The sequence below is a fragment of the Oryzias latipes genome, chromosome 24 (assembly GCF_002234675.1).
Source record: "Oryzias latipes chromosome 24, ASM223467v1".
Taxonomy (NCBI): domain Eukaryota; kingdom Metazoa; phylum Chordata; class Actinopteri; order Beloniformes; family Adrianichthyidae; genus Oryzias; species Oryzias latipes.
In genome coordinates, this window is record NC_019882.2 from 10,907,564 (window position 1) to 10,922,179 (window position 14,616).

Here is a 14,616-nt window from a genome sequence, read left to right on the forward strand (position 1 = left end):
CTTACATGTTGTAAATGTGCTAGGAGTTGTAGTTGGACAAACTGTAAAATCTAAAAAAAGGAAACAGTAAACTGTCAACAAATATTTAGCCAAAGCAGATCATGTTAGGCTTAGAAGAATTATTATTATTTACAGATTTAAAAAAAAAAAAAAAATAAGCCAACGGTCTTGTTAGATTAAACAAAAATTTTGTCCTTTAAGTTTTTAGAGGAAAATCTTTTTTTTGATGATTTAACGTTGCAAAATAGGTTTTGTATAGATGTAAAAATATCTAGATCTTTGACCAAAACTGTTTACAGCAACGTTTATAAACGTAATTTGCCATAATTAAATAAAAATATTGGTACAATTAGCACAATAAATCTAATTCAAACTTCTTACTGTGTTGAACCAGAGAGTGGCAGAAGTTTCTGTCAGAAGGAATGGCGTTGATGCATCCACATGAGTCTGCAGAGATCTGGTCACATGCTCCATACATAAGACACTGGTCACATGACCACCGATACTGGTCCTCACAAATGCACTGGTAACCATCTCTGATTGGAGAACAAACTGCAGAGAAATGTGGAGGACATCTGCATGATCCAAGAAACTTTTTTGAAATTGTTGCAAACATGAAAGAACTTCAGTTTAGTCATTTGTATCTGTTGAACTAAACTACAAGAAATAAAAACCACTTAACATGTTGACACAAATCCTTGACTATTCCTTCATTCTGTCATTAGATTTACCTGTAGAAATATTGGCCTGATTGATCTGAGTGTCTCCATTGATGCTGAGCGGGTAACTGATGTTTCCCAGAATGCTTCTCATCGTGTTGATTGCTGTCAATAATGTGGTGTTCAGCTCAACAGATAAAAGGTATTTATAAACAGGTGGAGGTACTGTGGGAACACAATCAAAGATACTTATTGGAAACATGCAGCAGTTTATAAAGAGGTTACAATACATTCTGTTTTCAAATGTTGAGTAATGAAGGGATCTTCCAGTTTTCAGTTACCGGTCATAGATGTGGTCACGCCAGGCATAGTTGTAAATATTTCAGTGGTAAAAGGAGGAGAATCTAAAGACAGAAACATGCTTAATTGATTGATTGATTTCAAGCATTGTAGTCAAAGTAATACAGAATTCACACAGATTTATCAAACTAATTACAGCAATGATGAAATGCATGGATTAAAAATACAAAGACACACTTAAGTCACATTTGCTTAATTCAGTGCTTCTCAATTATTTCTTGCCAGGCCCCCCCTAGGAAAAAGAAAATGTTTCGCGCCCCCCCAGACCTTCCCCCACCCCCACCCCCACACACTCACTCGTGCGGTGACGATATATTAGGTTAGTATCTATACAAAGTATAGTAATATATCTATACAAAGTATAGTAGTATCTATACAAAGTGTAAATATACCTACAATTGTATCTTCTAACAATAACAAAAGAAAAAAATATATAAATCCACTTTCAACAAATATTAACTTTATTTAGCTACACAGAAACCCTGTTATAGTCTAAAACAGAAAAGTAGCTTAAAGTGCCTGAAATAAAAAAAAATCTGTCATTCCTCATTTAAACTAGAAACATTTGACCAACTGAACCATTTGAATAAATGAAGCGTTAAAGTTTTTTAGTCTGAAAAAATAGGGAAAAAACATTGTGCTGATTTTTTTTTTTAAATGATGGATTGTTTATTTATGATCTCATAAAGTGCAGCTGTTTTCCTGCATTACCTGCTGTCTTTACGTCAAATACTGACACCAACTAAACGACAGGCAGACAAAGAATGCATTTATGGAAAATAAAGGCATGTCATCAAAATGTCATCAATAGTTCATAAAAAATGACATTATTAGCATGAGCTGAGGAATCTAAAGGCATGCCATGATCCATGTGTTGCGTAATCGAGGCAGGGCTTGCAGTGCCCCGCTTCACCTGGCAGACTGAGCCCATCACCCCTCCCCTTTCATTTTCCCACACGCAGCCGCACGTATGACAGATTTGGTTTGAATCATTCAGTTACCTGTCATCATTGTTGTCACGTCAGGCGTTGTTGTAACTATTTTAGTAGTAACTGACGGAGAAACACAAGAAATGGAAAGACAATAACAAAACCTAATTGTGACTTTTTTTATCATAGTGCAGACAAATCAAAATGAATGATCAGTTTAAATATGATTTCAACTAATTTGTAAAATATGTTGAATACTTGTTAAAGAAATGTAAATGTACATTGCAATTGTAAAGGAAAGACAGATGTAAAAAAGTATCAAACATGAAAGTTAAATTCTTAAAACATCTTCCATTTAATCTGTTCCAGTCATATCATTATCTTTATTTTATGGTGACTTACTTGTTGTAAATGTCCTAGGAGTTGTAGTTGGACAAACTGTAAAATCTAAAAAAAGAAAACAGTAAACTGTCAACAAATATTTAGCCAAAGCAGATCATGTTAGGCTTAGAAGGATTATTATTATTTACAGATTTCAAAAAAAAAAAAAATAAGCCAACGGTCTTGTTAGATCAAAAATTTTGTCCTTTAAGTTTTTAGAGGAAAATCTTTTTTTTGATGATTTAACGTTGCAAAATAGGTTTTGTATAGATGTAAAAATATCTACATCTTTGTCCAAAACTGTTTACAGCAACGTTTATAAACGTAATTTGCCATAATTAAATAAAAATATTGGTACAATTAGCACAATAAATCTAATTCAAACTTCTTACTGTGTTGAACCAGAGAGTGGCAGAAGTTTCTGTCAGAAGGAATGGCGTTGATGCATCCACATGAGTCTGCAGAGATCTGGTCACATGCTCCATACATAAGACACTGGTCACATGACCACCGATACTGGTCCTCACAAATGCACTGGTGACCATCTCTGATTGGAGAACAAACTGCAGAGAAATGTGGAGGACATCTGCATGATCCAAGAAACTTTTTTGAAATTGTTGCAAACATGAAAGAACTTCAGTTTAGTCATTTGTATCTGTTGAACTAAACTACAAGAAATAAAAACCACTTAACATGTTGACACAAATCCTTGACTATTCCTTCATTCTGTCATTAGATTTACCTGTAGAAATATTGGCCTGATTGATCTGAGTGTCTCCACTGATGCTGAGCGGGTAACTGATGTTTCCCAGAATGCTTCTCATCGTGTTGATTGCTGTCAATAATGTGGTGTTCAGCTCAACAGATAAAAGGTATTTATAAACAGGTGGAGGTACTGTGGGAACACAATCAAAGATACTTATTGGAAACATGCAGCAGTTTATAAAGAGGTTACAATACATTCTGTTTTCAAATGTTGAGTAATGAAGGGATCTTCCAGTTTTCAGTTACCGGTCATAGATGTGGTCACGCCAGGCGTAGTTGTAAATATTTCAGTGGTAAAAGGAGGAGAATCTAAAGACAGAAACATGCTTAATTGATTGATTGATTTCAAACATTGTAGTCAAAGTAATACAGAATTCACACAGATTTATCAAACTAATTACAGCAATGATGAAATGCATGGATTAAAAATACAAAGACACACTTAAGTCACATTTGCTTAATTCAGTGCTTCTCAATTATTTCTTGCCAGGCCCCCCCTAGGAAAAAGAAAATGTTTCGCGCCCCCCCAGACCTTCCCCCACCCCCACCCCCACACACTCACTCGTGCGGTGACGATATATTAGGTTAGTATCTATACAAAGTATAGTAATATCTATACAAAGTATAGTAGTATCTATACAAAGTGTAAATATACCTACAATTGTATCTTCTAACAATAACAAAAGAAAAAAATATATAAATCCACTTTCAACAAATATTAACTTTATTTAGCTACACAAAAACCCTGTTATAGTCTAAAACAGAAAAGTAGCTTAAAGTGCCTGAAATAAAAAAAAATCTGTCATTCCTCATTTAAACTAGAAACATTTGACCAACCGAACCATTTGAATAAATGAAGCGTTAAAGTTTTTTAGTCTGAAGAAATAGGTAAAAAACATTGTGCTGATTTTTTTTAAATGATGGATTGTTTATTTATGATCTCATAAAGTGCAGCTGTTTTCCTGCATTACCTGCTGTCTTTACGACAAATACTGACACCAACTAAACGACAGGCAGACAAAGAATGCATTTATGGAAAATAAAGGCACGTCATCAAAATGTCCACAATCGTTCATAAAGACTGACATTATTAGCATGAGCTGAGGAATCTAAAGGCATGCCATGATCCATGTGTTGCGTAATCGAGGCAGGGCTTGCAGTGCCCCGCTTCACCTGGCAGACTGAGCCCACCACCCCTCCCCTTTCGTTTTCCCACACGCAGCCGCACGTATGACAGATTTGGTTTGAATCATTCAGTTACCTGTCATCATTGTTGTCACGTCAGGCGTTGTTGTAACTATTTTAGTAGTAACTGACGGAGAAACACAAGAAATGGAAAGACAATAACAAAACCTAATTGTGACTTTTTTTATCATAGTGCAGACAAATCAAAATGAATGATTAGTTTAAATATGATTTCAACTAATTTGTAAAATATGCTGAATACTTCTGAAAGAAATGTAAATGTACATTGCAATTGTAAAGGAAAGACAGATGTAAAAAAGTATCAAACATGAAAGTTAAATTCTTAAAACATCTTCCGTTTAATCTGTTCCAGTCATATTATTATCATTATTTTATGGTGACTTACATGTTGAAAATGTGCTAGGAGTTGTAGTTGGACAAACTGTAAAATCTAAAAAAAGGAAACAGTAAACTGTCAACAAATATTTAGCCAAAGCAGATCATGTTAGGCTTAGAAGAATTATTATTATTTACAGATTTAAAAAAAAAAAAAAAATAAGCCAACGGTCTTGTTAGATTAAACAAAAATTTTGTCCTTTAAGTTTTTAGAGGAAAATCTTTTTTTTGATGATTTAACGTTGCAAAATAGGTTTTGTATAGATGTAAAAATATCTAGATCTTTGACCAAAACTGTTTACAGCAACGTTTATAAACGTAATTTGCCATAATTAAATAAAAATATTGGTACAATTAGCACAATAAATCTAATTCAAACTTCTTACTGTGTTGAACCAGAGAGTGGCAGAAGTTTCTGTCAGAAGGAATGGCGTTGATGCATCCACATGAGTCTGCAGAGATCTGGTCACATGCTCCATACATAAGACACTGGTCACATGACCACCGATACTGGTCCTCACAAATGCACTGGTAACCATCTCTGATTGGAGAACAGACTGCAGAGAAATGTGGAGGACATCTGCATGATCCAAGAAACTTTTTTGAAATTGTTGCAAACATGAAAGAACTTCAGTTTAGTCATTTGTATCTGTTGAACTAAACTACAAGAAATAAAAACCACTTAACATGTTGACACAAATCCTTGACTATTCCTTCATTCTGTCATTAGATTTACCTGTAGAAATATTGGCCTGATTGATCTGAGTGTCTCCATTGATGCTGAGCGGGTAACTGATGTTTCCCAGAATGCTCCTCATCGTGTTGATTGCTGTCAATAATGTGGTGTTCAGCTCAACAGATAAAAGGTATTTATAAACAGGTGGAGGTACTGTGGGAACACAATCAAAGATACTTATTGGAAACATGCAGCAGTTTATAAAGAGGTTACAATACATTCTGTTTTCAAATGTTGAGTAATGAAGGGATCTTCCAGTTTTCAGTTACCGGTCATAGATGTGGTCACGCCAGGCGTAGTTGTAAATATTTCAGTGGTAAAAGGAGGAGAATCTAAAGACAGAAACATGCTTAATTGATTGATTGATTTCAAGCATTGTAGTCAAAGTAATACAGAATTCACACAGATTTATCAAACTAATTACAGCAATGATGAAATGCATGGATTAAAAATACAAAGACACACTTAAGTCACATTTGCTTAATTCAGTGCTTCTCAATTATTTCTTGCCAGGCCCCCCCTAGGAAAAAGAAAATGTTTCGCGCCCCCCCAGACCTTCCCCCACCCCCACCCCCACACACTCACTCGTGCGGTGACGATATATTAGGTTAGTATCTATACAAAGTATAGTAATATATCTATACAAAGTATAGTAGTATCTATACAAAGTGTAAATATACCTACAATTGTATCTTCTAACAATAACAAAAGAAAAAAATATATAAATCCACTTTCAACAAATATTAACTTTATTTAGCTACACAGAAACCCTGTTATAGTCTAAAACAGAAAAGTAGCTTAAAGTGCCTGAAATAAAAAAAAATCTGTCATTCCTCATTTAAACTAGAAACATTTGACCAACTGAACCATTTGAATAAATGAAGCGTTAAAGTTTTTTAGTCTGAAAAAATAGGGAAAAAACATTGTGCTGATTTTTTTTTTTAAATGATGGATTGTTTATTTATGATCTCATAAAGTGCAGCTGTTTTCCTGCATTACCTGCTGTCTTTACGTCAAATACTGACACCAACTAAACGACAGGCAGACAAAGAATGCATTTATGGAAAATAAAGGCACGTCATCAAAATGTCCACAATCGTTCATAAAGACTGACATTATTAGCATGAGCTGAGGAATCTAAAGGCATGCCATGATCCATGTGTTGCGTAATCGAGGCAGGGCTTGCAGTGCCCCGCTTCACCTGGCAGACTGAGCCCATCACCCCTCCCCTTTCGTTTTCCCACACGCAGCCGCACGTATGACAGATTTGGTTTGAATCATTCAGTTACCTGTCATCATTGTTGTCACGTCAGGCGTTGTTGTAACTATTTTAGTAGTAACTGACGGAGAAACACAAGAAATGGAAAGACAATAACAAAACCTAATTGTGACTTTTTTTATCATAGTGCAGACAAATCAAAATGAATGATTAGTTTAAATATGATTTCAACTAATTTGTAAAATATGCTGAATACTTCTGAAAGAAATGTAAATGTACATTGCAATTGTAAAGGAAAGACAGATGTAAAAAAGTATCAAACATGAAAGTTAAATTCTTAAAACATCTTCCGTTTAATCTGTTCCAGTCATATTATTATCATTATTTTATGGTGACTTACTTGTTGAAAATGTCCTAGGAGTTGTAGTTGGACAAACTGTAAAATCTAAAAAAAGGAAACAGTAAACTGTCAACAAATATTTAGCCAAAGCAGATCATGTTAGGCTTAGAAGAATTATTATTATTTACAGATTTAAAAAAAAAAAAAAAATAAGCCAACGGTCTTGTTAGATTAAACAAAAATTTTGTCCTTTAAGTTTTTAGAGGAAAATCTTTTTTTTGATGATTTAACGTTGCAAAATAGGTTTTGTATAGATGTAAAAATATCTAGATCTTTGACCAAAACTGTTTACAGCAACGTTTATAAACGTAATTTGCCATAATTAAATAAAAATATTGGTACAATTAGCACAATAAATCTAATTCAAACTTCTTACTGTGTTGATAAAGAGAGTGGCAGAAGTTTCTGTCAGAAGGAATGGCGTTGATGCATCCACATGAATCTGCAGAGATCTGGTCACATGCTCCATACATAAGACACTGGTCACATGACCACCGATACTGGTCCTCACAAATGCACTGGTAACCATCTCTGATTGGAGAACAAACTGCAGACAAATGTGGAGGACATCAGCATGATCCAAGAAACTTTTTTGAAATTGTTGCAAACATGAAAGAACTTCAGTTTAGTCATTTGTATCTGTTGAACTAAACTACAAGAAATAAAAACCACTTAACATGTTGACACAAATCCTTGACTATTCCTTCATTCTGTCATTAGATTTACCTGTAGAAATATTGGCCTGATTGATCTGAGTGTCTCCACTGATGCTGAGCGGGTAACTGATGTTTCCCAGAATGCTTCTCATCGTGTTGATTGCTGTCAATAATGTGGTGTTCAGCTCAACAGATAAAAGGTATTTATAAACAGGTGGAGGTACTGTGGGAACACAATCAAAGATACTTATTGGAAACATGCAGCAGTTTATAAAGAGGTTACAATACATTCTGTTTTCAAATGTTGAGTAATGAAGGGATCTTCCAGTTTTCAGTTACCGGTCATAGATGTGGTCACGCCAGGCATAGTTGTAAATATTTCAGTGGTAAAAGGAGGAGAATCTAAAGACAGAAACATGCTTAATTGATTGATTGATTTCAAGCATTGTAGTCAAAGTAATACAGAATTCACACAGATTTATCAAACTAATTACAGCAATGATGAAATGCATGGATTAAAAATACAAAGACACACTTAAGTCACATTTGCTTAATTCAGTGCTTCTCAATTATTTCTTGCCAGGCCCCCCCTAGGAAAAAGAAAATGTTTCGCGCCCCCCCAGACCTTCCCCCACCCCCACCCCCACACACTCACTCGTGCGGTGACGATATATTAGGTTAGTATCTATACAAAGTATAGTAATATCTATACAAAGTATAGTAGTATCTATACAAAGTGTAAATATACCTACAATTGTATCTTCTAACAATAACAAAAGAAAAAAATATATAAATCCACTTTCAACAAATATTAACTTTATTTAGCTACACAGAAACCCTGTTATAGTCTAAAACAGAAAAGTAGCTTAAAGTGCCTGAAATAAAAAAAAATCTGTCATTCCTCATTTAAACTAGAAACATTTGACCAACTGAACCATTTGAATAAATGAAGCGTTAAAGTTTTTTAGTCTGAAAAAATAGGGAAAAAACATTGTGCTGATTTTTTTTTTTTAAATGATGGATTGTTTATTTATGATCTCATAAAGTGCAGCTGTTTTCCTGCATTACCTGCTGTCTTTACGTCAAATACTGACACCAACTAAACGACAGGCAGACAAAGAATGCATTTATGGAAAATAAAGGCACGTCATCAAAATGTCATCAATAGTTCATAAAAAATGACATTATTAGCATGAGCTGAGGAATCTAAAGGCATGCCATGATCCATGTGTTGCGTAATCGAGGCAGGGCTTGCAGTGCCCCGCTTCACCTGGCAGACTGAGCCCATCACCCCTCCCCTTTCGTTTTCCCACACGCAGCCGCACGTATGACAGATTTGGTTTGAATCATTCAGTTACCTGTCATCATTGTTGTCACGTCAGGCGTTGTTGTAACTATTTTAGTAGTAACTGACGGAGAAACACAAGAAATGGAAAGACAATAACAAAACCTAATTGTGACTTTTTTTATCATAGTGCAGACAAATCAAAATGAATGATCAGTTTAAATATGATTTCAACTAATTTATAAAATATGTTGAATACTTGTTAAAGAAATGTAAATGTACATTGCAATTGTAAAGGAAAGACAGATGTAAAAAAGTATCAAACATGAAAGTTAAATTCTTAAAACATCTTCCATTTAATCTGTTCCAGTCATATCATTATCTTTATTTTATGGTGACTTACTTGTTGAAAATGTCCTAGGAGTTGTAGTTGGACAAACTGTAAAATCTAAAAAAAGGAAACAGTAAACTGTCAACAAATATTTAGCCAAAGCAGATCATGTTAGGCTTAGAAGGATTATTATTATTTACAGATTTCAAAAAAAAAAAAAATAAGCCAACGGTCTTGTTAGATTAAACAAAAATTTTGTCCTTTAAGTTTTTAGAGGAAAATCTTTTTTTTGATGATTTAACGTTGCAAAATAGGTTTTGTATAGATGTAAAAATATCTACATCTTTGACTAAAACTGTTTACAGCAACGTTTATAAACGTAATTTGCCATAATTAAATAAAAATATTGGTACAATTAGCACAATAAATCTAATTCAAACTTCTTACTGTGTTGAACCAGAGACTGGCAGAAGTTTCTGTCAGAAGGAATGGCGTTGATGCATCCACATGAGTCTGCAGAGATCTGGTCACATGCTCCATACATCAGACACTGGTCACATGACCACCGATACTGGTCCTCACAAATGCACTGGTGACCATCTCTGATTGGAGAACAAACTGCAGACAAATGTGGAGGACATCAGCATGATCCAAGAAACTTTTTTGAAATTGTTGCAAACATGAAAGAACTTCAGTTTAGTCATTTGTATCTGTTGAACTAAACTACAAGAAATAAAAACCACTTAACATGTTGACACAAATCCTTGACTATTCCTTCATTCTGTCATTAGATTTACCTGTAGAAATGTTGGCCTGATTGATCTGAGTGTCTCCATTGATGCTGAGCGGGTAACTGATGTTTCCCAGAATGCTTCTCATCGTGTTGATTGCTGTCAATAATGTGGTGTTCAGCTCAACAGAAATCACATATGTATTAGCAGTTTGTGGAGCTTCAGAAAAAAAAAGATAAAGCAGGCTGGTTAGACACAGTTGTCTGGTAAAGAATATTTTTACTGTATATGATTTGTCTTCTTGGTTTTATAGATGTTACTACCTGTTACAGATGTGGTCACATCTGGTGTAGTTGTTAAGTTTTTAGTGGCAGCAGAGGAAAACTCTAAAACATGAAACACATTGAGAAAAAAACAAATTTTATTCAAAGTGAACATATTTGGGGTGTCTAGTAAATATTTAAGATAAACGTTAGATGTTTCAGCCGAGGGTCAATCAAGTTTTAATGGAAATATGTGACATCCATTAAAACTTTGAAGTAATAAAGGTTTTATTCTTTAGGTACCCGTAACAGATGTGGTCACATCTGGCGTAGTTGAAAATGTTTCAGTGGTAACAGGAGGAGAATCTAAAAACACACCATTACAGAGAAAAACTTTACAGTAAAATTGAACTTTTGATAAACTTGGTTTTTGAAAAGTAACTTCAGTATCAAAACAACTTTGAATTTTTAATAATTTGAACAAAATATAAAAAAAGAAAACACAAGAAAAATAAATTTCTTTAAGTTAATATGGAGAATCACAAAAAGACCAACTCTAAGCTGTTACAGTCATATCATTATCATTATTTTTATGGTGACTTACTTGTTGTAAATGTGCCAGGAGTTGTAGTTGGACAAACTGTAAAATCTAAAGAAAGAAGAAAACAGTAAACTGTCAACAAATATTTAGCCCAGTTTTTTTCAACCTTTTTTGAGCCACGGCACACTTTAACCTTGACAAAAATCCGGCGGCACACCAGCATTCATAAAAAAAAAGAAAAAAAAGAAAAGCTCATAGTCTATATTGATCTACAGCCCATCTGGGATCTCAAATGCATTTTTGTGATAATTGTTGCAGAAAAAGCTGGAAGTTGCAGCTGTTTTTTTTTCTAAAAGATGTATTAAAAGTTAGGTTAAAAGATTCAAAAACTGTTTGATGTGTGTTCGTTGTTTTAAGACATTAAGAGGAAAGAGTCGTTGTACGCTAAGACAGTCACTTTAACCCAATGCATCATGGGAGATGTAGTCCGAAAATCCGCCGACCATAGACAGACAAGCGTCTCTGAGCTTCATTGTTTTGTTCACTTGTTCCACGGTCTGATACCGGATTCTGTGGAAAGCTAAAGACGAGCTTTAGCTGGTATTATTGTTTGAACTGAGCGACTTTTTGAGCTAAATTGAAACAGGGAAGTGAAAACTTTAACTACTTTTGATTGGTCAGACTGATGACATGTGATCAAGCCTTCAAGAATGATTGGTGGAGACAGTTAAAGGGGCGGGACTTTTCCGCAAACAGCTTTAGATGCAGCTAAATCGCAGTACCATCATTCTTATCAAAATGTCTTAAATAGAATCAAGTTAACAAAGAAAAAATAATTTTATGATCTTTTATATTCCTAACTACTCAGTGTTTTATCAAGGGCCTGTTTGGATGAACAAAGAGCTGGGGGGTATTCCAGAAAGCAGGTTATGCTAGCTCCCACGATAAGTTTGAGGCTAAGGAAGTTGATAACCTCAGCTTTCGGTTCCAGAAAGTGAGGTATGTTTCAGGGTAGGTCAAGTTACCCTGGCAACTCATGCTCTGAACATAACCTGGTCCGGAGCAGGTTTAGTTGAAGCTTAGTTTGTTTACAGCGAGGAAAGGCAAGGCAACGCAAGTTTATTGTATAGCACAATTCGTACACAAAGTAATTCAAGGTGCTTCACAAAACAGAAAAATGCATTAAAATCACAATACATCATAGAAATAATCAATGTAAAATTTACTTTAAAAGAAAAGAAAAAAAATTGGAAAATTGATTTAAAAATAAAGGAAGGAAAAATGCAGATAGGACCTTTCAGTCATATACACAGCTAAACAGAAATGTTTTAAGTCTAGATTTGAACATGAACACAGAAGAGGCCTGTTTTACGACTTCAGCGAGGCTGTTCCAGATTTTAGCTGCAGAATATTGAAACGCTGATTCCCCTTGTTTAGTTCTGACTCTGGGAATCAACAGGAGGCCGGTCCCTGAGGTCCTCAGAGCTCAGGGGCCGGCCAGCTTTCGGTTCCAGAAATGGAGGTATGTTTCAGGGTAGGTCAAGTTACCCTGGCAACTCATGCTCTGAACATAACCTGGTCCGGAGCAGGTTTAGTTGAAGCTTAGTTTGTTTACAGCGAGGTGAAGCACCATGGCGTGTCCATTTGAAGATGATTTAGTGGATGAAGAAGCTCAGATAATACTTTTTCCAACATGAGAGGATGATAAGACCACGTATGGATGTTGTAAAGATAAACATTTTTACTTTGATCCAACTTAATTATTTGCTTCAGTTAAGATAAATCTTTTTTTTTTAGGTCACCTTAAAAATAACACGTAGTTTTCAGACAATTATTTTCCTTTCATTCAAATTAATTCAATTAAGTAGGTGTAACTTTGGTGCTGCTGTGAGATCGGCACCGCAAGGGATTCTGGGATATTCTTCCCTTTGCCTGTCTGGACTGATTTGGGTTTAAGTGTGGGTTTTTGACCAAATGTGTTTAGTTGTTTAGCTGTTTTACTGTGTTTTGCCGAGTTATTTTGTCCTACTATGCTCATGTCTCTGCACCATGAGTGAGAGTGAAGGAGAGGATGATGAGTTTATCTAGCACCCCTACCACCATGTATTGCAATCACAATGTTGGAAAATTCTTTAATGAATTTTTGCACTCCGTTCATTTTTTCCAGTCCTTTTTATTGTTATAAAATGAGCATATCTGCCGGCTCAAACTTAGACATATGAGAGTTCAAGAAATATAAGTAATTAAGATGGAAAAAAGATTAATGGAGTAATGGGAAATTTAGTTAGATTTATACGTAAATTTCAGTTGTATAAACAATTGTGGAGTTTTATAGACGTAAGAAATTAGGTTGAATACATTTAAATAAATTATTTGTTACTAATAGAAGAAATTTATTTAAGTTTATGTATGTTTATATATATATATATATATATATATATATATATATATATATATATATATATATATATATATATATACAGTAAACCCTTGTTTTTCGCGTGGGTTACGTTCCAGAAAGAACCCGTGATAGGCAAAATCCGTGAAGTAGAAACCTCTATTTTTTTTAACAATTATTATACAATTAAATACTCTGTTATACATAGAAAATAAAGAACAAACCATTTTACAGGCTCAAGCATTTGTTTCACAAATCAAAGTACTTTAGAAACGTTTTTTTTTTTCAACAAATAACTTCTTTACTGTCAAATAATAATTTGAATCATCGATGTAAACAGAAGGCTTCAAATCGCGGAGATTAGCCCCGCCCACCGCGACCCGAGAGTAATTGAATTAAACGGGAGAAAATTTAAAATGATCATGAAAAAAATACAAAGTACAAACGGACAAATAGTGGCTCAGGTGTATTTCAATGCTCTTCAGTCTGAGAAGCTGCAGTGTTTTCTCCTTCTCAAGCCCGCGGTGCAGCTGTGTGTGTTTGTTCAGGATAAGAACATAGTGATTGACAGTTGGTGTTGCTCTTTTTCTATGGGTCTTAGAGAAACTTGAAATTGCAAGATGATTTGGATGTACGTAATTTGGAAAGCTGATTTACGTACGTGTACATTACATTAAACTGCAACATTATTGACGCACAGGTAGAGAAGAAGGGAGTGACTTTTTTAGCCAATCAGAATGCAGAACACAATGCATGATGCAAATCCGTGAAGTAGCGAAACCGTGAAAAGTAAACCGCGTTATAGCAAGGGATCACTGTATATGTATGTAAATATATATATATATATATATATATATATATATATATATATATATATATATATATATATATATATATATATATATATATGCGTCACAGGGAAAATGGAAACAAGATCAGAAACTTTGTCTGTTATTTTTCTCGAAGCAGAAACTCACTTCCGTCTCAAGTGTCCCACTTTCTTTTTTTTTTCTCCACGCGTTTCCATGGTGACTCCAGAAATCGGCGATCTATTGAGATGTCTTTATGTACCTGCTGTGCACGAGCATTAACCCAGGGTTACCAAGTCGAGCGTAATTACGCCAACTCATATCCGGTCTTTTGGAACCGACATACCCAGAGTAAGCAAGTTCAGGCGGATTTCAGCCAGAGTTCAGGCTTAAAGTCAGGCTAGTTTAAACATGCTTCCTGGAATACCCCCCTGATATCCTGGAGATGGGAAATGTTTTTAAATCAGTTAATGAAGGCAATTTCCCACGGCACACTAGTGTGCCGCGGCACATTGGTTGAAAAACACTGATTTAACGAAGGCAGATCATATTAGGCTTAGAAGACTTATTAT

General features: G+C 34.7%; 1 protein-coding gene across 3 annotated transcripts in view; it reads right to left on the bottom strand.

Moving 5' to 3' along the window:
* LOC101154998 (mucin-3A-like) overlaps positions 1 to 11,049 on the bottom strand; it is a 37,869-nt gene extending 26,820 nt beyond the window's left edge. Inside the window, exons 1-25 of one of the 3 annotated variants that reach the window (XM_023952756.1) lie at positions 10,600 to 11,049; positions 10,357 to 10,419; positions 10,100 to 10,252; positions 9,750 to 9,920; positions 9,375 to 9,419; positions 9,045 to 9,095; positions 8,026 to 8,088; positions 7,757 to 7,909; positions 7,407 to 7,577; positions 7,031 to 7,075; positions 6,701 to 6,751; positions 5,681 to 5,743; positions 5,412 to 5,564; positions 5,062 to 5,232; positions 4,686 to 4,730; positions 4,356 to 4,406; positions 3,341 to 3,403; positions 3,072 to 3,224; positions 2,722 to 2,892; positions 2,351 to 2,395; positions 2,021 to 2,071; positions 1,001 to 1,063; positions 732 to 884; positions 382 to 552; positions 6 to 50 (exon numbers count right to left, since the gene is read on the bottom strand). In XM_023952756.1, coding sequence (XP_023808524.1) covers positions 6 to 50; positions 382 to 552; positions 732 to 884; positions 1,001 to 1,063; positions 2,021 to 2,071; positions 2,351 to 2,395; positions 2,722 to 2,892; positions 3,072 to 3,224; positions 3,341 to 3,403; positions 4,356 to 4,406; positions 4,686 to 4,730; positions 5,062 to 5,232; positions 5,412 to 5,564; positions 5,681 to 5,743; positions 6,701 to 6,751; positions 7,031 to 7,075; positions 7,407 to 7,577; positions 7,757 to 7,909; positions 8,026 to 8,088; positions 9,045 to 9,095; positions 9,375 to 9,419; positions 9,750 to 9,920; positions 10,100 to 10,181 — 2,230 coding nt within the window. In that variant the 5' untranslated portion in view covers positions 10,182 to 10,252; positions 10,357 to 10,419; positions 10,600 to 11,049. Of the gene's footprint in view, positions 1 to 5; positions 51 to 381; positions 553 to 731; positions 885 to 1,000; positions 1,064 to 2,020; positions 2,072 to 2,350; positions 2,396 to 2,721; positions 2,893 to 3,071; positions 3,225 to 3,340; positions 3,404 to 4,355; positions 4,407 to 4,685; positions 4,731 to 5,061; positions 5,233 to 5,411; positions 5,565 to 5,680; positions 5,744 to 6,700; positions 6,752 to 7,030; positions 7,076 to 7,406; positions 7,578 to 7,756; positions 7,910 to 8,025; positions 8,089 to 9,044; positions 9,096 to 9,374; positions 9,420 to 9,749; positions 9,921 to 10,099; positions 10,253 to 10,356 lie in introns of all 3 variants that reach the window. The other 2 variants (XM_023952755.1, XM_023952757.1) reach the window with 2 other exon arrangements.
* Positions 11,050 to 14,616: the final 3,567 nt, after the last annotated feature.